The sequence below is a fragment of the Dipodomys ordii genome, unplaced genomic scaffold, assembly GCF_000151885.1.
Source record: "Dipodomys ordii isolate 6190 unplaced genomic scaffold, Dord_2.0 Scaffold70, whole genome shotgun sequence".
Lineage (NCBI taxonomy): Eukaryota > Metazoa > Chordata > Mammalia > Rodentia > Heteromyidae > Dipodomys > Dipodomys ordii.
In genome coordinates this window covers 4,303,693-4,330,054 of record NW_012267286.1, presented here as the reverse complement: position 1 = coordinate 4,330,054, position 26,362 = coordinate 4,303,693, and the positions used below count along the sequence as shown (strand labels likewise).

Below are 26,362 nucleotides of genomic sequence, written 5' to 3'. Positions count from 1 at the left end.
GGGCGGCGGCGGAGCGGCGGCGGCGGCCGGGCGGCATGCGATGGGGAACTGTTGCTGGACGCAGTGCTTCGGCCGGCTCCGCAAGGAAGCGGGGCGGCTGCCGCGAGTAGGCGGAGGGTAAGGAGCGGGGGTTCGGGCCCAGCCCCGCCGGCTCCTCCAACCCGGGCCCTCGCGGGGCCAAGGAACCCCTTCCCCGCGTTACCGTCTCCTCCCCACCCCACCCCCCAGCGTCTTCCCAGGGGGGAGCTTCTGGCCTGGGGTGACGGAGGCCCGGGTCGGGAGGCTGGCTCCGGGCCTCCCGGGAGGGGGGGGCGAGCGGGGAGACCTGAAGGAGGAGGGCACGGGGTGCGGCTCCTGCTGCCCCCCAGCAGGTCCCCTTCCCGACCGGCCACCTGTCACCAGGGGGCGTCCCCGGCGGCGCCCTCCCCACCCCGCGCTCCTGGCTTCTTCCACAGCCTCCCCCCCACCCCACCCCCCACACCCGACCCTGAGCTCTGGGGGTTCTGGACCAGCCCCTGTCCCTGGATGTGGATCTGGTCCTTGACCCCCATCAGCAAGTGATTTCCTGGTTCCAAAGTTGATCGTCTTAAGGTGGATTTTTTTTTTTTAAGTAGAAGTCGCATTTCCATGTTTAGGGTGCTGATAACCAGAAGAGTAGAATATGATTTTTTTCCCCCCGTATCTATTTATTTTTACAATTTGGAGAGGCCGTCAATGCGTGATTGCTGCCAGTACACTTTAATTAGCTCAAGCAACCAAAGCCCATCTGGACCTCAGGTCCATATCCGTCCTGTTAATTTAAACTCATAAACGTATGAAACGAATGAATTAAGAGGGTGTTTGACAGTTTCCTTACCCAAATCTTCTGATTACCTTCCTGTTCAGTCTTAACATTTTTAGCCACTATCCTGTCCGCAGGTAGAAATGAGTGTCTAGTTGCTATTTTTTTAAGTCACCCAGTAGGTTTGCTTTTCTTTAGGCACAGAGCTAGATAGTAACCTTCGGGTACTTCCAAGAGTGAGAAAGTTTAGGGGTGAGCTCAAGCTTTTCACTTGGTTTTATGTGTCACACTGCAATTACTGCAAAACAGAAAATAGGGCAATTTGGGCTTCCTTAAGGCTTTACGCTGGACTCCACCGGGTTGCCTTATATTCCAAGACTCCATTTCTTACCCTTGCAGCTTTCCCAAGAGTATCTCAAAATCAGATCACTCTACACAGTCTGATCTGAAAGCAAGAACTACCAAAAAAGATGAGAGCATTCTAATATGTTTAAATACTAGAATAGAGTTGTCTGTTAATTTATCAAAACTTCGCTGTTGAAATATTTTGGAAACCTTATTATTTGAAACATTATTTGGTGATTGAAATAAATCTTTAGAAATAAAATTAGGAGGTTTAAGAAACAAAATTTAGATACCTTAGTGAGTTATCCTTTACAATAGGGTTTTGCTTACCAAGATATTCCAGAGGGCTCCATCTGCTGGTCAGCTCTGTTTCTCTGGGCATTAGTGGAAGTCTTTTGTGTAGTTTGTTTTTTTCTTAAATGGAAGGCCCAAATTATATTTTGTTAGGTTGTATTTTAATTCCTGTATTTCTACTGAGCTACTGGAACAATTGTTCCAGTCAGTATATGCTATAGTTTTATATAAAAGTATAATCAAGCCAGGTATCTGTGCCTCATGATTATAATCCTAGCTACTCAGGAGGCTGAGATCTGAAGAATGTAGTTCAAAGCCAGCTAAGTCAGGAAGGGTCTTTGAGACTCTTATCTCCAATTTACCACTAAAAAGCCAGAGGTAGAGCTGTATCTCAAGTGGTACAACACCAACCTTGAATGAAAAAGTTAAAAGACAACACCCAAGCCCCAGTACTGACACACAATTTTTTAAACCATATTTTTATCTTTCTCGGCATTTAGTAGTTGTTGACCTTTTTTCAACATCAGCTGAGTGTCCTCAGGCAGCAGTTTACAAGGATTTTCTTTCCTTTTCCAGTAAAAATGGCTTTAATAACAGCTACCAACATTTAGTTACTTCCTGTGTGCCGGGCACTACAATAAATACATTATTCATTTAATCCCTACCACACCCTATAAAGAAGTAAGTACTATCACCAATTGAGTATCCCATATCTGAAATGCATAAGGCTAGATGTGTTTCAGATCTGGCATTTTATTTTAGCATTTTGAAATTCTTTATGCACATAATGATATATCTTGAGATGGAACCAAAACAAAACATGAAACTGCCATATTTTATATACTGTTTCTAAACCATAACCTGAAATTAATCAAGTGCATGTATATATTTTGTTGTCATTTGTTTCTTCCTGTGTTGCCCAGGCTGCCCCCAAATTCTTCTGTATGTTGACTTTAACTTGTCACATGAAGACAAATTGGAACTTCCCAATTGTAGCATCACATTGGTTCAAAAAGATTTAAGATTTTGGACCATTTTGGATTTTTAGGTTAATGCTGTTTAATCTATAGACACATTACAGATTGAAAACTGAAGCTTAGAAAGTTTAACTTGCCCAAGATAGTAGAGCTGAAAAATCCAGCCCAGGTCTCTCTGAAATCAAAGCCCTTACCTTAACCAGTAATAGCTCATGGTTCTTTATTCTGTGTGGCTGTGCACTTATACATTCTCTCTCTCTTCCTCTCTCTCTCTCTATCTCTCTCTCTTTCTCTGTCCTCTCTCTCTATCCCTCCCTTACTCCCTCCCTTCCCCCATTCCATATCCTCTCCCTCTTCCTTTTTCCTCTTTTCCCCTTCTCTCCCCCCTCCCTTCCTCTCTCCTCTCTCCCTTTCTGTGATCTATCTCATACTTTGTGTTACTGAACAATCTTATGACTGTATCTCAACAGCTTGAGACTGTCCTGTGTGGTAAGCTATATTCTTTCTTTTTTTTCTTTTTTTGGTAACTGGTGCACTTGCACCACTTTTATCTTTTTGTTTTGTTCCTTTCCTACTTATCCTTACTTTATATGTTTGTTAAATATTGGATTTTTTGTCTTTAATCCCTTTCACACATATACTATCTACTTCTTCAAAATTTCATCCATTTTGTTATTTCAACTACTAACACTTCCAAATCTCATATGCACTTACCTTTCACTTCAGATCTGCCTAAAAAAGATTTTTACGTATGTTCTATTCATTCTGTCTTTATACACTCTAAACCCCTTTCCTTTCTCTGTACTTCTGCCTTAAACTTTGCCATCCTAAGAAATTAAAATAATCTTCCTGAGAATCCATGCTTCTTGGTCTTTATTGAGAAAAGGCTAATTAAGCAGTAAATATTTTTACTCTTACCAGTTATATTAGTCAGGGTCCTCCAGAGAAGCAGACTCAGTAGAAGATATGTGTCTCTGTCAAAGCTGTGCCTCTGTCTAGATATGTCTGCTATATCTAGATAGATGCTGTGTCTCTAAATGAAGACCCAGAAAAGCTAGTGGTCTTAAGCCCTAACCCATGGGCAGAAGACAGCCAAGGCCTCACTCAACTGGAGCAGTGAGGCAGTCTTTTTCTACCTTTCTCCTGGTCCAGCCTCCAGCAGGTTGGATGATGCCCCGCACATTAAAGAAGGCAGGCTGCCAGTCCAAAGCATTCTTGAAAATGTTCCCAGAATAACTTTTAACCAGGTATCTGGGCATTTGGTGGCCTTGTCAAAATTAACTATGACCTGTATCACCTGTGTCACTGCTGTCCCTGCCTGAGGAGTCTGTTGATTTGGGGCCCTTCCAGTTTAAATGGCTAAACCTCTACTGAAATATTTAATACCAATTGAAAAACAATGTGTCTATTATCTTTGTAATCGTTTTTGACAAGTACCTGATTTATAACCTTACCAGTCTTTTGTTCAAGAAACAAAATTAGACCTGGGAAGCTTTTAATTTTTAATAGACTTTGGAGCAATTTACCTTGGCATCTCATCATTTATTTATAGTGTCAAACAGAAACTTTCTTACTATATTTTACCAGATGTGATCCAGAAGCATTTGAAGAGAACAGTGCCATTGTGGAAATGTTTAAAAGTTTAAGGTTTTTTAATTTTTACTTGAAAAATATTTATCTACTATCCAAAGTAATAGGAGAAAGGTAGAAAGTTTTTTTTTGGGTCCGGTCGTGGGGCCTGAACTCTGGGCCTGGGTGCTGTCCCTCAGCTCTTCACCTCAAGGCTAGCGCTCTACCACTTTTGCCACAGCGCCACTTCCGGCTTTTTTCTTTTTGCTTATGTGGTGCCGAGGAATCGAACCCAGGGCCTCAGGCAATGCAAGGCAAGCGCTCTACCACTGAGCCACTTCCCAGCCCAGGTAGAAAGTTTTTGACAAATTGATTTTATCCTTAACAACAGATTATTTTGATATCTGCCTTGATGGTACAATAAGTAAATAGGTATGCCAAAGTCTCTACGTTTTGTTTTTTTGGTTTTTCTTTAATTCTTACTTTGTTTGGTGGAACTTGAGTTTGAGAGCCTAGCTCTTGCACAGGAGATGCTCTGTTACTTGAGCTACACCACATGTCTTTGCTATCTTAGGTATTTTCTTCATGTAGGGACTTTTTTTTTGCCTTTGCCAGCTTGGGACCACAGGCTGCCTACTGGAATTATAGGCATGCACAACTATGTCCAGTTTTGTGCCTATTTTTGAAATAGAGTCTTGTTAACTTTGCCTGGGCTTGATTTGAACCATGTTACCTCCAGTGTCTGCCTGTCTTCCAAGTAGCTGGGATTACAGGTATGAAGCACTACACCTGGCCTGTGCCATACTACTTTTAAACTCTTCCAAATTCCTTTACATACTGCCATCATTCACAGTATTACCTTCCAACAACCTACCTTAACCTCTCATTGCCCCCTTTCTAGTATCTTTTCATATCAGTGGTAGTAGAATGGATGTACTGAAACCCACTTCATTTAGAGACAGCTCTGGGGAACAGGTAAATGAGTGTCCTTGGATGACTGGAGAGCTCTAAACAAGAAAAAGGGAGAAATGCACTTCTTTTGAAGTCATTGCTTTTGAAGCTTCAATTTCAACGGTTCAACTTTCATTAGTTATGTAGCTGAACATGCACTCTCAAGTATAATGTTTAGTTTTTACCCCTTTGTTTTTCACCTCCACCTCCAGGGCACAGGACTGCTGGTTTGTTGAAAGTACACATAGGAAGTGATCTTAACCATTTTCTAACATCCTAGCTCGGGGTGATACTGATTCTTACACTGATAATGATTCTTCTAGCCTCCATATTCATTACCCTTTCACTCCTGGAACTCTTATTCCTGGACTTGGCCACATTATATTTCTCTTCGTTGCTGCTTCTTTCCTATTATATCTCCATTGGGATTCTGACACTGCTATCATCTCTCATTTTCCAGTCCATCCCCAAACAAGATGACTTTTACATAGTTCTTTAATCCATACACTTATCTCACAGATGCCACTGTAATCCAAGCTATCATTTTTTTATCCAGCCTCAAATTTGATTGCATATATTATTCATACATATACTTTATACATTTATCTCCACTCACTTCTCTAGGACTCCTGTGGTCTGGCACTCGGCAGAGCAGCTTCTCAGGCTGTTTTACTCCCTACATTGGAGACTAGAAGGGTCTTTATAGTCCTTTATAATTTCTTGAAATACAGTAAACATTGATTATGATCCTGTGGATGTACAGGATAATTTTTAGTCCCTTTTTTGCATTAGTTGGATTTAAGCTTACAATTGCCATTTTCCACCACTTGAGTTATATCTTACCCCTTTTACTTTTGTTATGTTTTGAGAAAGGTCTTGAATTTATGCCTGGGCCGATCTCAACTGAGATTCTCATATTTCCCACCTATCCCACAGCACCACTGAGTCCCACTTTTTATTGGTTGAGATTAAAATCTTGCAAACTTTTCCCCCATTCTCTGGCTAGCCTTGAAACATGATCCTTCCAGGAGACAGGATTACAAATGCCACACTTAGCTAAGATAGTGACTCTTAAATGTTTCTTCAAACTTCCACATTTTTGTAGATGTACTACCAGTTTGTGCACTCATCTCTGTTCCTGAGTAGTTTTGTATGACTAGACCATTATTTATGCATTTCCTATTGATAGGCATTTCTATTATTTCCAGAGATAACAATAATTTGTAAATGTAGTTAATTACAATTATAAATTAGCAATCATAATTGTAATCTGCTTTGCAGTTACAACTTCAGTTAGGATTCAAATAAATGTCTTGCTATATATGTGTAAAAGATTTGTTGGTGTGTATATCTTGGAATAGAATTTCAGGCACAAGTGTATGCACATCTTCAAATATACTTGAAAATGTTAATAGGTTCTGTTGGCTTACACATGTAATCCTAACTATTCAGGAGGCTGGTATCTGAGGATTGCAGTTGAAAGCCAGCTTGGGGAAGAAAAGTTATTTCCAATTAGCCAGCAAAATTCCAGAAGAGGACTTGTGGTTCAAATGGATAAAAGCCAAGTGAGAATGTGAGACCTTGAGTTCAGGCACCGGTACTGGCACCACACACTTTGCTTTATACAAATTCATAATTTCACTAGTAATGGGTTTCCATTGTTCCATCCTTTATACTAAATTTTGTCTTAGGTCATTTTTCCAACCTAGTAGTGTAAAATGTTATCTAATATTTCATTAAACTTTATTATGTTGCTACTTACCAGCAGTGACTAGATAATATGTATTTATAAATGATTTACTATTATTTTTATCTAGGAATAATCCAGGAATATATAATAATAAATAATGTAGGAATAAATCAAGAATAGGTGTGTAATCCCAGAACAAGTTTGAGAACAATTCTAAATAAATGGAGGGACCATGTTCATAATGAAAAAGCATACAGTGCTTAAAATTTTACTTTTGATTAGAAATTCAGCATAATTCCAATTAAGATCCTAGTGGGATTTTTCTGGAACTTGATTACCCAGTTCTCAAATTCTGAAGAAAGTAATTTGTCCTATCGGATACCAGCACTGACAGTTAAAACTTGATATTATTGCCCCAATGATAGATAAATAGTAAATAAAGTAGAAGGAATATAGCACCCTGGCTCTGAGCCAGCCTGAGGGTGAAGATGAGTAATCTTTTTTGACAAAGTGATTGTTTTGTACCAAAATATGAGAATGACGGCTTTACTTGAATCTGTCATTGGTGTCAGGTTTAGTATTGCATATCTTTTCTTCTTTCTTCTTTTTTTTTTTTCCTTTCCTAGTTGAGCTACCAGAGATGTCCAGCAGTCTATAATAATGAGTTGCTATTATATTCCAGGAATGAGGGAGAGAAATCACTTTCAATTTATGGTGCCATTTTCTTGCATTATTTCTGTGATGGCTGCAATAGCCATACTTTCACGAATCTCAGGTCTATATGAACTTTGCATTTTCTAGAAGAATTGTGTTATCATTGTAGATGAAATTACCTTCTGATTCAGTAGCTGTAGTCAAATGTTAAGAATATAAAAGCCTCAAATGGTGGTTTTTAGCTATTTTCACTTAGAAGCATTTATATTTGACACTGGAAAAAAAAACTTAAAATTGCTTTGTAATTATTTACTCTATATAATGTTCTTTAAAGTAGACTTGGGGAACTTTGTACGCTACGACCCACTTACATGCTAAAAATAGGATGAGTCTAAAAAGTAGGCTGGCTATTAAGATTCTTCAGCAGTTGTGATTTAAAATAGTATACTAAATTTTCTTTTGAAGTTGACCAAAGTTGTTTACTCTTGATATTTACTGAAACTTTCTGAAAAATAGTCGCTTAGGAAAAAAATAACAAATATTTTGTAGATATTACAAAGTAAATTTTTTGTAATAAAAAATGCACCAAGGCTTTTCTGAGTACTGCTACATATTATAGGAGTGCAGTTGGGGCTCAAGCTGTGTTATATTGGAATCTGAACAGCAGAGTTTTCAACTATAGATCTATGATCAATTAAACATGGAGGAAAGATGAGCTAAGGAAGAGGAAGATCTAAAGGTTGTTTAACTGTTCGATTATTAGATATATATTGAAAAAAGCTTACTTATTATAGTTAGATATGTTACAGGGTAGGGATGGAAATGGTCCTTTGAGATGATTCTGTCCACTAACTCATTTAGTTGATTTTTATTCCTGTCATTGAAGATTGTCTAGAAGCATAGTCCCCGGCAGTTCCCTAGAGCTTTTGGGGGACATTGTGTCTCTCTCTGGTTTCTTCATAGCTCTGGAAAAATCAAATTCAGTCTGGGGGACTGAACTTTGCTCATCCTTCACTTATGTTAGTCACTAAGCTGAAACCTAGATTGATCAGAGGCAGGTTCTTCAGGGAAAAGAACAATAGTTGCTGAGATAAATTATTTTTTAGAAGTTTAATAAGTATTACTACCAATAAAAAATATCATTGACTTAACAGTAAAACTTAAAAAACTATTTAAAACTCTAGATAAATTTACTTTGTGCAAGTATATGATAATTATATATTAGAGGATTAAAGCTGCTCTTGAGAAAATTTGGCATCATATTCACTTTGAGTTAGTTTTGGTTTTTAATGTTGTGTTCTGATTTTCTTCCCAGATCCAAATACTTTAGAACATGCTCTAGAGGTGAGCACTTAACAATAGAGGTAAGTAGCGTAATGAATTTTATGGGATTAAAGAGAGCAGAAGGGATTTTAAGATAGAAAGGACTGCGAATGTTTAGTTTCACTAGTAATGGTTCTAATGAAGAGAAAGTGAAGTTTGCAGATTTGATTTTGGTTTATCCTACGCAGCTCAGAAGGTACTCATCTGTCAGAAATGTCTCACTTAAGGCAGTGGTTCTACAGACTCAAGGGTGGTGCCCCAGACATGAGTAGAAAGGTATAACAGAATCAAAATAGCAAATAGACTTGAAGCGTCTCGCAGAGAATGAAGTTGCTTTTTCTTTCTGTGTGAAACAATGAATATTACCATTCGCTCAGGCAGTACTGTCTGCTGTGTACCAGCCCCTTGCCATACAGTTAAGGAATGCCACCACACACAGTTTTTGCTACAGCTCAAACAGGTGGGTGTTACCTGTTATATAGATGGAAAGCTAGAGGCTTAGACAAGTGAAGAAATTGAGCTATGCAATACATACCTTAAGTGACAGAAGTTAGTTCTGTTCCAGAACTACCTGGATATAAATATTGAATGCTACTTCACTGATTTCCATATTAAATGAGGAAACGTGAACTAAGAATTAGTTCTTGTTTTTAAATCACAAACTAATAAAAAAGTTAATTTTGAATAGCTTTATTATTCCCTTAAATCTAAATTTTGAGTTCATTGTTTTCCCATAATCTTTTTTTGGGGGGAAAGGGGGGTCCGGTGGTGGGGCCTGAATTCTGGGCCTGGGCGCTATCCCTCAACTCTTCAGCTCAAGGCTAGCGCTCTACCACTTGAGCCACAGTGCCACTTCCGGCTTTTTTTCTTTTTGCTTATGTGGTGCTAAGGAATTGAACCCAGGGCCTCATGCATGCAAGGCAAGCGCTCTACCACTGAGCCACTTTCCCAGCCCTTCCCATAATCTTTAAGCAAAACAATATTTGCAATAAAACAGTTTTTCTTCTTTTAAGTGTTACTTATCCATATTTGTATATGTACAAGGCAAATATTTTAATAGTAATGAGTCCCAGCAAGTCATTTGATATAATAGTGTTTATCATTCTGTAATAAATTATTTGCATTCCTGTCTCTAGAAAGGCATTTTGTTTGGGAACAATGACTACCCTCTCTTAGATGTCTTTTTAGCCCTTATTTCTTAAATATTTTTCTTTTTATGACATAAAATAATTTGTTCATCTGAAGATTATTCTGGTAGTGTGGGTTTAAAATACCTAATGAAATATTCAATCCAGGTGAAAATTTCTGATACAATTTCTGCTGTAATTATGTTTTTTATTTAAATCATAAATACAAATAGTGTGTATTTACCTTGACTATTTTATAGGACTGTTGAATATATCAGATGTGCTGATACATATAAAGTAGTTGTCTTAAGTATCTTTTACACATAAAAATAAGTTATTCTTAACATGAAAAAGTAACAATTTCTTGTGAGATGTATCTTAGACAAATATGCCTTCTAACACTTAGCTTTCTTCTTCTTTCAGTTTGAGAATCTAGTAGAAAGTGATGAAGTAAGTATTTCCATAATACAGAATTCATTTATGGTTAATGATTGCATTTGTTCTAACCATTACTTTTATTTTTTAAAATTGTTTTGAAAATTTTACGTTTACTTTTTCATCTCTTCTGTATCTATCATTTTGTATTAGCAAGAATACAGTTTTCCAATATATACTGTGCATACACACATACATATGCACACAAAAGTTTTTTAATTCTCTAGAATTGAATTTCAAATAGGGATTTTCTAATCTCTTTCCCTCAGGAACAATCCAGTATGGAACCTTTCTGAGGAAGAAATTATGGCTCATTGTACAATCAATTTCTAATTTAACCCGACTTTGTGTATCTCAGCTTTCATCTAAAACTTAGTCAACTGTAAGATTAATAAGTACACTTTAGACTTGGTGAAGTGTATATATTATGACAGGCATAGTTAGGAGAGCTTTAGTTTGTATGCTGTTTCCATTTACCTTAAACTAATTGTGTGAGTTGATGCAAATGTCTTACCATCCTGGGGGCCTTCTTTGCACATCTCTAGAATTAGACTAGCTAAAAGCTCAAGCTTCTTTTTTGCCTTTTCCCTTAGAAATAAGAGGAAATATATAAAACCTTTTTTTTATAAAAGTTGAATTATTTTTTTTGGGGGGGGTTCCGGTCGTGGGGCCTGAACTCTGGGCCTGGGCAGTGTCCCTCAGCTCTTCAGCTCAAGGCTAGAGCTCTACCACTTGAGCCACAGTGCCACTTCCAGCTTTTTTCTTTTTGCTTATGTGGTGCTAAGAATTGAACCCAGGGCCTCATGCATGCAAGGCAAGCGCTCTACCACTGAGCCACCTTCCCAACCCAAAAGTTGAATTATTTTCAAATTCACCATTTCCTATAATATGTATAGAATACTAGTGTGAGAGTATAAATTAGCATATTAAAAGATCTAAGAAAAGTTGTTATAAAACAACAATCAAAACCAAAGTTTTTGTTTTGTTTTTGGAGCCATTACTGGGACTTAAACTTAGGGTCTTGTGTTTTTACTTGGCTTTTTCAAGACTGGTGCTATACCACTTAAGCCACAGCTCCAGTTCTGGCTTTTTTCTGGTTACCTGGAAATAAGAGTCTTATAGAATTTTTTGCCCAGGCAAGCTTTGAACCTTGATTCTCAGTATCAGAGATTACCGGCATGAGCCACCAATGCCACCTTGCAAACAAACATTTTTAAACCTGCTCAGTTCAGCATTTCTCAAATAAATTTAGGTATAAATTCTTTTTTTAAAATAATATATATTTGTGGCCAGTTGTGATGTATATGCCTGTAAAATCAAGACCAGAAGGTAAACACTGGAGGAAAGTCAGTTAAAATCCAGGCTGGGCTACATGGAGAGATTGAGGTCAGCCTAGCCTACAAAACAACAATCTGTCTCAAAAAAAAAAAAAAATCCTGAATCAGAACAGTGTCATCGTTTAGGAAATTCTTTTTTTCTATAATTTTTAATTTTTAAAATGTTTTATAAAAGTTTTACACATAGCCTTAAAGATAAACACAAAATTTACCAGTTTACAAATTAAAAAAAAAAAAAAACAGACCAAAACCCACAACAAACTCAAGCACCCACTCTGTGCATAGGACAATGCTAGGTGCGATAAAAGGGAATCTTAGCCTTAGAAATTCTTGACCTTTTGTTTTCCCATCAAAGCAACAGCCATAGTTTTATAAATCACAAGTTTCCTTCTCTTCCTCAAGGTCACTTCCATCGCCATGTCATTTGTTTTATGAGCTTTGTAAATACACATTGGAAACAACGGTTTCAAAGCTGACAGCATCATAATGTATCTTGACATGTTGCTTCTCAGAAGAACTTGTGGTCTTCAAGTGTTTTCCTAGTCTATCACTTATTTCGTGGTTGAAGACCTAATGACAGTTTGGTCTTGTTTTTACCAACCAGTCTTTCCTATCTTGTACATTTTGTGTTATATCAGTGTCATTCTATTTTTTTTGAGCTATTTTCTAAATTGACCATTAGCATTTTATTCCTGTGGTTAACTTAGTTATACATTTTTAATTCAGACCTGAACAGTTTAAATGTTTATAAGTGCAAATTAGTTTGTAATTTTGTAGCACTTTGAAAGAAAACTAAAACAATCAATTACCGTTATTTGCTGTGATTATGTTCCTTAAAGTGTCCATGAGTGCTAAATTAGTGAATACTTTGTCATAGGGAAAATAAAATTCTTGAAGCTCTGGTTATATTGTCATTTCCCAACTATTATATAATTATATTTTATGTGTATTTTTTGCTTTAAAAACTATATTTAACATACATTGTTGATTTATTAAATGGACTTGCTGCCACCAGCACTAACTCTGCCTAAATGAGTTTATCTGACATATTTTGTCTGTAAGGCACATCACACCTCCTATACTTCAGGAATAGACAGCCAGACAGCCCCTAAGCACTACATTTAAGGATCATTTTCGACAGTGAAACCAGGAGCAATTAAATGACAAAAAAAAAGCAAGAAATGTGGCACTAGATATAAATGTCACCTATTCATTATGATAGTTGAGAAAAGACAATGTGACACTTGTTTTACCTCAGCTGGGAATGTACATTGTTAAAAGTGTACAACTTATAGGTTGCTCAAATGACCAAGAAAGTGTAGGAATATTGACTTGGAGATTACAAATATATTTTCACAAGAGGTGGCTTTACAGATGGGAAATGTGACTAACAAGAATCCGCTGTAAGTGGTGAGGGCATAGGGAATATGCTGTCCTACTACAGCTTGCCTGTACAAGTTCATCTGCTGTTCATTGTTACGCATTGGTTAGAAAGAAAGCTAACAAATATTCAGCAAAGAGTTGTTAGCTAATTCAGGTAATAGTAAACTACTGTCTTCCTTTGGAAAAATAGTACAGTTTTAAAGGATTTTTTTTTGTTTCAAGTATTTTTAATGTGAAATTTGTTTATAGTGACAAAAAAATTGGTAAGTAAACAATCAGATAAAATGTAAATTCTAATACCTTGCCTTAAATAGAATGCTGCTCTTGAAAATTCTTTAATTGTTTAATTAATTTTTGTACAGGGGGAGAGCCCAGGAAGCAGTCATAGGTAAGGCTTCTAAAAGAACAACAGAAAATTTACCAAAAAATGATGTAGAAGAAGCTACTAAGAATTAGTATTTGCTTACTTTGAGTCATTAAACAGTTTGTTTCTGAACCTTTTCTCTTTCTATAAAACTGAGGTAAATAATACATTTCTCCGATAGTTTTGAACATTTAAAAATGTATAAGAATGCCTTCATATTGTAAATAATTTTTCATTTTATTAATATTATTGATAAATACATTTCCTTTTAGTTTAATTTTAACCCATTCCTTTTTTTATATGCTTCTTTGTGATATACTAATCAAAAGATTTTTAGAACTTCAAAAGTAACTATAACAAATCTGAGCACCAATGACTCAGGATTGTAATTCTCAGCTACTCGGGAAGCTCAGTGCTTCTGGAATATCTCAGTTTGAGGCTAACCTTAGCAGAAAAGTTTACTAAAAAAATTTACTAAAGTCTCTGTTTAAAGTACCATCAAATAGGGCTGGGAAGGTGGCTCAGTGGTAGAGCGCTTGCCTTGCATGCATGAGGCCCTGTGTTCAATTCCTCAGCACCACATAAGCAGAAAAATAAAAAAGCCAGAAGTGGCGCTGTGGCTCAAGTGGTAGAGCGCTAGCCCAGCATTCAGGCCAAGTTCAGGCCCCACGACCGGACCCCCCCCCCCAAAAAAATACCATCAAAAAAGCTAAAGCAGTAGAGCACCAGCTTAGCAAGTACAAGGCCTTAACTTTAAACCCCAGAACCACCAAAACAAAATAAAAGCTAGTAATATCAAAAGAATAGTTTCATACGTTTCATATTTTGAGCATATAGTCTTAAAATTATTTATCAAGCAATTCCCCTGTGCTAGCTCTTGTGCTAGATACTGAGACTAAAAAAAAACAGACTTGTACCAGTAGGGTGGGTACCAGTAGGGTGGAGGTTTATTCAAGACCATCCTGGGCAAGTCAGACTTTTCTCAGAATATAGCTCATTGGTAGAGTGCTTACTGTGCATGCTTGAGACTTTGGGCTTGAGGCCATGAATTTGATTCCTAACACCACAAAAATAAACATGGTCTTTACACAAGTAGAAAGAACAGCCTATTCTGGAAGATAGATCCTGGAGATGAGAGTTTAAGGTAGGAAAAGCAAAAGAATAGCAGTTACAGAGCATCCTAGGAAATGCTAGCAGTTCTATGCCGAAAGTGAATGTTGAGGTGTGTCATACCTGGGGTGATCCCTGAAGAATTGATTAGGCATGGAACATTCCAAACAGAAGGAGTAGCATATGCAAAGTGACAGGAGAGCAAAGAAACTACCTAGAATGATAGAAATATTCCATATTTTGCTTTGAGTTGAGATTGTTTAAATATATATAATTGCCAAAACTTAATGAAGTGAATATTTAAAATTGTTGCTTTGATTTTTTTTGGGGGGGGGGCAGGGCCCAGGTTGACTTCAGAGTGAGTTACAGCTTAGTCTGGTTTTGAATACACAATCTTTCTGCCTCAGCTTCCTAAGAGCTAATATTACAGGCACATTACCATCATGCCCAGCATCATTTTAAATTATACAAAAAAAAAAAAAACCTCAAATCTGAGCCAGAAGTTTGAGAGGAAAACAAAAGTAGGAAACATTGCTTTGTATACGGCTAGTTAACCATAGTTAACCATAGTAATTACCACTATCAACTATGTTGATGTAACTAAGTAGTAAAGCAGTGGTAAAATAGCTGAGCATGCTACTAGGCCCTGAGTATGATCTGTGCTACCATGGAAAAACAACAACAAACATGTCCAGGTCCAGCACTGGGGAGAGATGGAAGTAAAAGTAGTTGGAATGTGGTATGAGAATTGAATAGACAGACAACAAATCCTCTGAAAATGGCCAAGATGTAGTAGATGAAAGAGCCAGGAGAGTTTGCTAAGGGAACAAATGAGAATGCAGGGGAAAACAGCTGGATGGGCACTGGAGGGACTGATCAACTGTGTCCCATGAAACGGAGGTAATATAGACTTGAAATTGTTTGCTGTATTTGATAACATAAAAGCTGTTGATGAATTGCAGGAAACTGGACTGAAAGAGAAAAAAAGAAAGTCAGATGAAAGTGTGTCTTCATTTCTTCTCTCCTTTTTTCACATAGAAGGGAGATGAAAACAGACAAAAGAAGTGTTCACTAATGGAGCAAGAACTCTGTAGTTAAGAGTTGAGTGGCATTAGTAATGAGTACATCCAGAGTTAGTGCAATGTCAGGCAGGTTAAAGTACACTACCTCTCTAGACGTTGGAGAGAATAATAGAGTATACATAAATAAGTGAGAGGATACAAGTGAGGTGAAATGATCTTTTCAGTAGTAAAAAATAGAAAAATAATAAACAAGTTTGTGAAGACTTAGTACAGGATATGAGAGGGACTTCATGTAGGTATAAGGACAATTGCTATGGGCTGACAGACAGATGATAATGGGTTTTCTCCAGCACCCCACAGCAGAAAGGGCTACCCATGAAACTGATCCAGAGCCAGAGGTCAATAAACTGTCGAATATGGTCACGTGGTAGGGGTCCAGGAAGAAGAGTATTGGTGAGAAAATACTTCAGACAAATGATAAGGCTCACATGTAAAGAAATCGTCTCCCTCCCTACTGGAAGGGAGAGAGATCAAGGGCTTCAGGAGGCCAGTGATTGAACAGGATAATACAAGGGTTAAGAAATCAGGATGTGTAAGTTTTATATTTCATGGTGGATATTTTGGGGTATAGTTCAAACTGTAGGTTTGATGGCTTGAGTAGGACTTATATAGAAGGTAAGTGAAGTTCACATTTCTTTTAAAAAGTGGCTATAGTGCTAAATAATAATAGTATTGTATTCTCTTGTTCATCTGATATACTCCAGTATAGTAAGTATAGTATTCAAATGTAGACTTTTTAACTCTTAAGTTGTAGTATTAGGTTGTTTTAATACATTTTTAATAGTAAGATTTCAGAATTTCTCTGACTTTCCAAGTGTTTTGTTTGGATTCTGTTTTATCACTTTTTTTTTTCTATGTTCCCTCCTGTTTTTCTCTAGGCCTCTTACTGAGGAAGAAATTGTTGATCTGCGAGAGAGGCATTATGATTCCATTGCTGAAAAGCAGAGAGATCTTGATAAGAAAATCCAAAAGGAGGTACATAATCTTGTTATCATAAAGCCTAATTAATAGGAGAGAGTTTTCATTAAATAATACATGACATAAAGTCATTGGACCTATATTTATATATATAAGTAATTTCAAAGTAAAAACTATATTCCAGCCTATTAAAATTTTTTAGTTTGATTTCATTTATCAGAGACCATTTGATGCCAAATGTATCTTTGTGTTTAAAATCAACTTTAATTTGTTAAACTGTTTCACAATAAGTAGTGTTTAAGTTTCTGTTTTTGTCTTGGGTTTATTTGTTTTCAGTAATCCAAGTACTTTTAACAAATCACAAGAGCCATACTTATGTAATGTATTTTTAGAAATAGCCTGTAATTATAGTTTTGCTAACACTAAACTAAATAGAATCAATACATAAAAAACAGTTTATTGAGCAGGCTGATCTGGCTGTAGTAGTATTTGCCTATAATCTAGCACTTGGGTGATAGAAGCAGGAAGATTCCAAGTTCAAGGCCAGTCTGGGGTACTTACCAAGTTGAAGGGCAGCCTGAGCTATGTAGTGATTAGTACTTAGTTTCAAATAAAATAGTGCATGGTTTATATGGGTAGTGTACTAGCTGAGCAAGCAAGCCAAGCAGGAGTGAAGCCCTGAATTCAAACCCCAGTACCACCAAACATGATGATGATGATATTAATAAGAAGAACTGGGTGTTGTAGATCAGTGATAGAAAGCTTACCTTACCTGGTATGTATAAGGCCATGGGTTTAATCTCTAGGACTGCACAGAAAGACAGTTTGGTACCAGTTAGGATTTCAAATACATTAAGTTATACAATAGAAGCTGTTATTATCTAAACTAAAAAATGAGCTGATACTTGTTTTTTCTTAATTTAGATGTAATATGAAATACCTACCACTAAGGCAGGTATATATGCTGTTTTGAATGTCAAGATGTTAAAGTAGAAAGTAATTTTTGAGGGCAGGGGGAGGATGGGAAGGGATGGGAAAGGGAAACAAAGGAGGAGACTACAATGCTTGATAAGAAATGTACTCATTATCTTGCCCATGTAATTGTAACCCCTCTGTACAGTATTTTCACAATAAAAAAAAGAAAGTAATTTTTGAGTGTTTAATAGAAAATGAAGGAGACATATGGGGCATCAAAGTCACTTGAATGAGAGAGGGAGACTTGTGAACACTTAGTTCACCTGGTAGACAATGTAATTGGCCTTAACATTAAGGACCTTCCATAAGAAAGGGCAAAATCATGGAAGAGGGTAATAGATGTTGGAATGATCATTGGAAATGAAGATTATTGCACTTCAAGAGAAATAAGCTTGTGTTGTTACAAATTAGATGCTATTGTTTTACCACTGACTTTCTAAAGAATTCTGTAACGTCTCATAGAATCTCAGTTATGAAATGAAATGGGCAATCATGAAAATATCCATTCTGAAATGCTTTGTAGAAATCAATTATTTTTAATGATTTATTTTTCTTTTGTAAATCAAAACATTTTGTTTGTAGAGCAGTCAGACAGGTTCTGATTTTTGTTAATCCTTATCGTTTTGTTCATGCACAGTTAGCCTTACAAGAAGAGAAGTTAAGACTAGAAGAGGAAGCTTCATACGCTGCACAGCGTGAAGCAGCCAGGGCAGCAAAGCAGCGAAAGCTCTTGGAGGTGAGGGGAAAAGACCCCAACACACACTAGAGTTGCTTTTCTCCTTATTTTCTCTGACAAATCCAAGTTGGGACTTTTTCCCCCTTAGAATCACTGGCCTCTTCTTTATCAACATGTATTTATGCATAAATTCTTAGGTCAGTCAGTCTTGAACTGCTTGTAATCACTTAAAAGTACATGCTTGAAACTGAATGCTGTTTGATGGTTTCAGTTAGCAGAGCTCATTTTTGCTTATCCTAAAGTGACTTTTAATGCTTCAAATTGCAGTATTCTTTTGGAAAAAAATAATTGTGCTTTTAGAGGGAAAACTTTTCAAAACTAGTCTTGAAATATAATTTAAATAATTCTTTTTTTTTTTTTTTTGCTTATGTGGTGCTGAGGAATCGAACCCAGGGCCTCATGCATGCAAGGCAAGCGCTCTGCCACTGAGCCACCTTCCCAGCCCCTAATTTAAATAATTCTTGAACTGCTAGAATTTCTTTTAGAATCAGATAAGCTATAATGTTTTCGCTTCATAGGGATACTGTTTCCTTTTATCTTTACTGCCTTGCCTTTGGGAGATTGAGACTGAGGTCTTGAGAAGTTTTTGGCTTATTTTCAGGAAGGGCATCAGATTTACAGTATCTTACCATGCTGTATGGGAATATGTCATAATGCAGTGCCTGGAGATTGTAAATAACAGATACTTAACAAGCACTGGCTAAGTGTCACAAACTGAAGTATTTCATTTGTGTTTAATTCTCACAGCATCTTAGGAGAAATGTGATATTTTCAATCCCTGTTTAATTGATGGGAAGGAAACTTAAGGAACAGATAGTTAAGTAACTTTCTTGAGAACCTACAGCTAATGCAGGTAGAGCCAAAGTTTAGGCTCAAGAGGGCCTAGTCACTGTTCTGCTTAGTATTTTCTTCTATATCTTAATTGTGTGGACTTAATACTTTAGTTAAAGTAGTATAAAATCATGTCACATCCTAAAACTTAGAGGTTCTGAAAAATCATTTTTCACACTGTCATATAGTTTTTGTGTGTACTGTGTCTTCTCTGTCTCACTTTCTTTTTTTGTGGAAATAGAGGGCTTCAGATGAAATTATATAAGAAAATATTTCATTAAATTTTTAGTATATTCTAAAAGAGTAAAAAAGTTAAAATGACATTATGCTTTCTGTGAAACTAAAGTATTTTGAGGGCATCTTATAGGCACTTGTTTTATAATCCCTATGTGTCTGGAAGAACTAAAAGCATTCTATATACCATCTATTTGAATGATTTTCTAAGTTGAGTTTTCCTCTACTTAGTAAATGCTTCCCATAGAAACACATATTCTATACAACATAAACTAACACACCAACATACAAACAAGTACCAGTTAATTTGCTTTTCATAGAAACACAATCTGCTAGGTAGTAATATAGCCATCTGCAATTTATAGATGAAGAAGCAGAAGAAAAAGGCCATATGATGAGGATACACACTAGTGATTCAAAGCCACAACTTCAATAGGGCTTCCTATCTGAATCTCACATAATGAGTGGACTTTACTAGATCTGAGCCACCTCAGTCCCTGGCCTTATGAATCCATTGTTTATCACTAGTTATTTCACACAGAATGGAACTCTTTTCTCATGCTAATCCATTACTCCAAGTACAGAGGGAAATTGATTGTTTAAAAGCTTTTTTATGAAGATTCCATAATACTATGAAAGTTCTAAGCACTTAAGGACTACACACGGATGATCTGAGAAAAATTCTACCCATAAGTAAGGATATAGAATTGAGTAGTGATAAATTAAGGAAAAAGACTTCTACAGAATAACTTTAAATTTTTGTTTCTAGAAACTAGAAAAACAATACTTGCTGGCATTGCATGAGTGGTTTTTAAAAATATGATTTTGCAGCAGAGTGATTTTGTATTAAATTGTGTTTCCAAAGCAAGAAAGGCAGAGAGTGATGCGATACCATCCTCCCAGCAACGGAGACTGTCAGAGGTAAAGAATGATTTTTCTTGTCCTTTTTATTTGTGATAGGAAATACTCTTTCCAAGGAGACGACTTCTCACTGTAGCATGTTTATAAATGTATTCATGTTTGCTTATTCCTAAAATTAACTGCTTCTCTAGAGCTGGAAGTGTAGGGCAGTGGTAAAGTATGTGCTTAGTATGAGGTCCTGGGTTTGATCCCCAGATCAAAACATATATAACATTGTTTCTCTTAAGATAATGTTTGGAGCTGGATGCTGGTGGCTCATGCCTGTAATCCTAGCTATTCATGAGGCTGAGATCTGAGACTTGAGGTTCAAAGCCAGCCTGGGCAGCAAAATCTGTGAGACTCTTATCTCCAATTAACCACCAGAAAACTGGAAGTGGCACTGTGGCTCAAGTGTAGAGTGCTCACCTGGAGCTGAAGAGCTGAGGGACAGCGCCCAGGCCCAGAGTTTAGGCCCATGACCGGACCCAAAAAAAAAAAAAAGAAAGAAAATGTAGATTATTTTCATTAGAGTATTCTCCTTGTATTGCTGAAATACATTTGGGAAATTGGCCTTAAAAACCAAAGCATCCTCACTTAGTACCCATTCTGTTGCATCTACTAAAGTTCACTTCCTCTTATTTGCAGTTCAGGACCAGAAGATGACTTTGAATCTTGTTTGAGAAATATAAAGTCACAGTATGAAGTTTTTCGAAGCAGTAGTAAGTCTTCTAAAATATTCTCTGGACATTTTCAGTTTTTTTATGCCACATTAAGCAGGTAATTGGGAGATACTGGCTCTTTTTACCCTTAAGTTTATATTGCTAGATAATTTGTTACTTACTGGTTGCTAATTGCATTCTACCTCTTCTTTATTTTTGCTGGTCTTAGAATAGAGCTCATGGCCTGGATGCTGTCCTTGGGGTTTTTTTTTGGTTTTTTGGGGTTTTTTTCACTCAAAGATAGTGCTCTATCTCTTGAGGCACAGCCTCACTTTTTGGTGGTTAAGTGGAGATAACAGTCTCTCAGATTTATCTGCCTGAGCTGGCTTTGAACTGTGATCCTCAAATCTCAGCCTCCTGAGTAGCTAGGATTACAGGTGTAAGCCACCAGCACCCAGCTTCATCTTTCCTTTTTCAAAAGGAGTTGGAGTAGAGCAAAATCTCAGGCTATTCTGTGTATCAACATAGGGAGTCCAAGTACTTCTTTTACAATTTTTACTCCTTTACAAATTGATCTACAAAATTAATTAAGATTAAAATGATTATTTCAAAAGTCAAAACCTTTATATGTATATGGGGTCCTTTTGAAAGTAGGCTGCCTTTTTTATGTATTTTATCTTTTAGTTTTGTTTCTTGTGTTCCTTTATGATTAACTATTAGAAACATCTTGAGTTCATCTTATTTGAAAAGCTTATAGTAATTTAATTTGTGTGATGGTTTGTTTAGATAGCCAAAAAAACGAAAGATGTCCAACTTTGTAGTAGATATTTAAACAGTGAGAACAATTCCAACAATGGTTTCTTTTGAAGATTAAAATAATAGTAATGTTGAGAGAGACATCATTGCAAAAGAAAATGACTTGTGGTAAAAGAGCACAGGTAACAACATTTGATTGTGTTGGGTGTATATTTTAGGGCTCTCATCAGATGCCACAGTATTGACACCAAATACAGAAAGTAGCTGTGACTTAATGACCAAAACTAAATCAACTAGTGGGAACGATGACAGCACATCCTTGGATCTAGAGTGGGAAGATGAAGAAGGTATTTTCTAATTCACAATCTTACTGAGAGGTTAAGTTTATTCTGTGTTGATTCATATAAATCTTCTTACTCTATTTTACATCCTTTAAACTGAATGATGCAATGCCTTGAAAAAGAGTATATTTATGAAGTTGGTCAGTTTTCATGTTTCTTGAGATTGGGGAAAAAAATGTTCATTTCTGTAAGCTTTACTCTAGTCCATGAAATTACCTGGATACAAAGTAAAATATTAGTGCCCCTTGTGGGACTTTAAAAGCAAAAATAAGTTAGCTTTTGGTTTACTCCAAATTAGATATCTAATTGTTTCTTTGGTACAACAAAAGCTGTTGCTCAGGTATGAATTTCATTTTTGCCTTGCATTTCTTCCAAGCTACAGTATTTTATTTAATCTCAGCCACAGTTTGTCTATTGTAAACAGGGGAGAATAATCCTACCCTAAGGGAATTTTTTAATTTAAAAATCTAAAAATTGCTTAGCACATAGGCAATCATGAAGTATTTGAGTAGAGCTGGGAATATAGCTTGGTGATAGAGAACTTGCTAGTGTGCAAGAGACCCTAGGCTTGCTCTTTAGCACTGCAGAAAACAAAAGAAGGAAGAGGGAAAGAAAGAGATAAGTACTTGAAAAACAAATGAATATTTTGCAGATTAAATACATGAAACAGTATGGGCTATGACACATACATTGAGTACTCAGAATTGTAGCTCCAATATTGTTTTATTTTGTTAAGCTGTCTCATTGAATAAGCCTAAGTTTTAATGTCATGTTAAGAAATAGGCAATCTAAGAAAGACTCAAGTATAAAATACAGAACTTTAAGAAAAATAAGTATATCATAGAATTTTGAGTTGGAATAGACCTTAAGTAGTCTCTATTCTTGCTCGTTTGTTTTGTCAGTAATATAACAGACACAGAAAACTTGAATAACTTTATCAAAAATTACATTAATTATCCTCGATCTTCTCAGTTAAATACCATTCCCCAGTCCTGTACTTCCGTTTGTGCATGTTTGGATCCAGTCGTCAGAGTTGAACCTTATCCTCATGCTAGGATCTTGTGCAAATCTTCTGTAATCACTGCTTTTCTCATCCATATTGCATGCTACATATTTATAGGTAATATGACTTCCTAGACTGTTAGTCAAGTTATTAGCAGAATCCATAGAGGACAGAGTCCTCTACCTAGTAGAAATTTGCTGATTGGATTATGTGCAATCCAGCTTCCTTTAGACATAAATCCACAGAATTTTACTATCTGGCTGATACCTTTATATTGTCTCTTATCTAAAAAAATTTGCTTTTCTGGGTTGAATCTTTGTAATTAATTTTTCAAGAGTAACAGAAACCAGTAATCCAGGCATTTGGGGTTTTTTTTGTTGTGGTTGTTTACTGTGGTATTCGATTCATTAGGATGAGGAAAAAAAGTCATTGATTATATAATTACTCTCACAATCTCTTTGGCAATCCTAGATTTTAGTAATTTTGATAATAAGCCAAAATCAAATCTTTTTTTTTATTGTGAAAATACCATATAGAGGGGTTACAATTACATGGGCAAGATAATGAGTACATTTCTTATCAATCATTGTTGCCTCCTCCTTTGTTTCCCCTTCCCATCCCTTCCCATCTCCCACCCTTCCACCCCTCCCACCCCCATCCCTGGCCAAAGTTGTAAAGTTCGTTTTTCGACATAATGACTTGTGCATCTCATTGTTGCAATGGGTCTGCCTGTATCCCTATTTAAATGACCAAATCAAATCTTATAAATTGAAATTATAAATGGAAACTTCTCTCCCCTCCTTCTTCTAATATAATGACATTGTTTTGTTTTTTCTTCCAAGATTTTGGACACTCTTACTTCTTGCCAATTATTTCTCCTCAAAATTAGACCCAGAGCAGTTTCTTCTAGAAATATCTGTGCTGTTGTAGTAGTTAGAATACTAGAGAACACAAAATTTGGAATAAGACAGACAATTCAAATTGATTCAGGGCTCAGGTGTTAGTCAGAAGAGACTTGCTAAGCATGCACAAAGCCCTACATTCCATCTCTAGCATTGAAAATAAATTTCTACTCCACCACTTTGTAGCTATGTGACCATATATAAATCACTTAACCTTTCTTCCCCAGTTTCCTTATCTTTAAAATGGAGTCGATTCTAGTACTGTATTTAACTTCACAGCATTGTCAAGGACCTAATGGATATATTGGAAGTGCATGCAATAGTGATAGGAACCAGGAAGTGTGGGGCAAGTGTGTGCTTTTGTCACTATCATTGTAGTGGTTGTCATTCTTTGGGGAATGCAGTTGTTATATAGGTAGGAAAGGACCCCGGCAGAGACATTGACTTAGCCATGTAAGACTAAAAGCAGTTGACGACTAACATCCATTCTATTTGATTTGTGACTCCAGAAATTTCATCTTCAGATGATCGATTTTGCATCAGAACTGCCCTTTGGTGAGCGTTAGTTTCTGAGCTAAAGCATCCATCAGCATTAGACTCTACAACTTTTCCTTCAGAAGGCCTCCCCAGACCTGACTCTTTAATTCACAAATCAAACCCAGTAAAACAATAGCAATAACAATAATATAAATGGGCAAATTTTTAACAGAGCTTTTTGTCTTTGATTCTTATTTTCTTTTTTAATATGTTTTTTATTGCATAAACACTATACAGGGGGGTTATTGATGCTTATTTTCTTAAACACTTTGTTCAAATTGTAGGAATGAATAGAATGCTTCCAATGAGAGAACGTACCCGAACAGAGGAAGACATTCTCCGAGCTGCACTCAAGTATAGCAGCAAAAAGACTGGAAGCAATCCTACATCAGCCTCTGACGATTCCAACGGACTAGAGTGGGAGAATGACTTTGTTAGTGCCGAAATGGATGATAATGGCAATTCTGAGTATTCTGGATTTGTGAATCCTGTATTGGAACTGTCTGATTCCGGCATAAAACAGTCAGATGCAGATCAGCAGATTCGATAGGATAAAATTATATGATCCTATTTATGTTATGACCAAATGTTAAAAACCATCTGGAATGTATAAATGGTGTGCTCAGCCTTGTAAGGCAGAAGTACGAAACCATGTTGTACATGCTTATTTTATTAGAGAAGAATAGGGATGATAAGATAGACCTGAAATGCTTCAGAATTAAGTGCAATTTTATCATCTGCCTTCTGCTTTTCAAGACCAGTTTAATGGGTCTGTCATGTTATTAATTAAATTAATTTTAACTCTTTATAGCACTACTGGTTTACTCTTGTATATTTACATATTTTAAAATCTTCATTAATTTTGTTTTGAATGTTTTACTGCTGAGCCTATATCATTATTTTATAACTATGAAAATGTTAAAAAGTACTTTTGGTTAATTCTCAAATATGACAGGGGCACAGGATAGCTAGTCAAGTTCTTAGATTAATCTTCCCTTTTCCTGCTTTATTCACTTCTGTGACTTCTTTGTGTTTTGTTATATAATAGCACAGTTAATCTGGATAAACAAAGAAATGCTCAAGTATCAGTTTCTTTCCATGCCTGTTACTTAATCCCAGTGTGAAGATGTTGATTCAGTCTTACCAAAAGATAATATAAAACAAGCTCTCAGACTAAACGTTGTAACTGGGTGGTGATGACAAATAATATTTGAAAATATATGGATTTAGGTTTTTCTTTTTACATGCCACTATATTGACTTTTAATTGATTTCTTAAGTTTTTAGCTGTCATTATTTTAAGTTATATACTTCCAGTGAATGATCTTAGATTTTATACAGAACATATCTGAATGATTTAAGAAAGGAAAACGTTAAAAGGTAATACGGGTATTTAAAAATAAAATCCTTTCTGGTATGAAAGGTTCCATTGATTTTATTACGTTTTCCTTTGCCTCGTAGTACAAGGTGCTTTCCTGGGATGGAATTAAGTATGTCTGTCTGTCTGTGTGTGTGTGTGTGTGTGTATATATATATATATAAACTGCATTTTGTGATGGACAGTTAACTTTCTTAGAGTTTATGTATCAGTATAAAAGCCCAAGCCTGTAAAGCTTTCCTTGATTTAGCCAAGAATTGAGTGTGATTTTTAGCAAGCAAACTGTTCAGGGGTTTTCCTTAGTATCTTTCTTTCCTTCTCTTGCAACAATGACAGTGCATGTTCTCAAACCATAGGAAGGTCCAGATCTAATAGCAACTTCAAGTTCGTGCTATATTTAGGAAAAATCATGTGGCCCTTTCACTATTTGAACTGCTAGGCAATGACAACTATAGGTTTTTTGTCCATTTTAAATTTCATATAATCAAAAACAACACTTCAGTATGTAAATATGACACATTAGGTAATGCTGTTATTTATATCTGTCTTAACCTAATTTAAATTGTTGCTATGTCATTGGAAATATTCTAAAGGTACTCTATTCAAATTGCCTGTGTTACTGCTTTGTAAGGTTTATATACATCAGATGTATATTTTTGGTTTGGCATAAGTTACTCTTGTAATATTTCTTGGCTTTTTGTTCATAAGGAATTTTCTGAAGGAATGGTAACTTCTCAAGGATTGTGAATAAATACATTTTTACATTTAAAA

The 26,362-nt window shown here is 36.3% G+C and overlaps 1 protein-coding gene across 2 annotated transcripts; it reads left to right on the top strand.

The window, feature by feature from the left end:
- Positions 1-6: 6 nt before the first annotated feature.
- On the top strand, positions 7-26,362 carry Ap1ar (adaptor-related protein complex 1 associated regulatory protein). 2 transcript variants are annotated; one of them, XM_013023805.1, is made up of 10 exons: positions 7-117; positions 8,577-8,625; positions 10,135-10,161; positions 13,229-13,254; positions 16,301-16,397; positions 17,953-18,051; positions 19,982-20,037; positions 20,662-20,735; positions 21,650-21,778; positions 24,499-26,362. In XM_013023805.1, the coding sequence occupies exons 1-10, from the start codon at positions 41-43 to the stop codon at positions 24,762-24,764; spliced, it is 900 nt and encodes a 299-aa protein (XP_012879259.1). In that variant the 5' UTR covers positions 7-40; the 3' UTR covers positions 24,765-26,362. The 2 variants fall into 2 exon arrangements, with proteins under 2 accessions (XP_012879259.1, XP_012879260.1); XM_013023806.1 differs by lacking the exon at positions 17,953-18,051.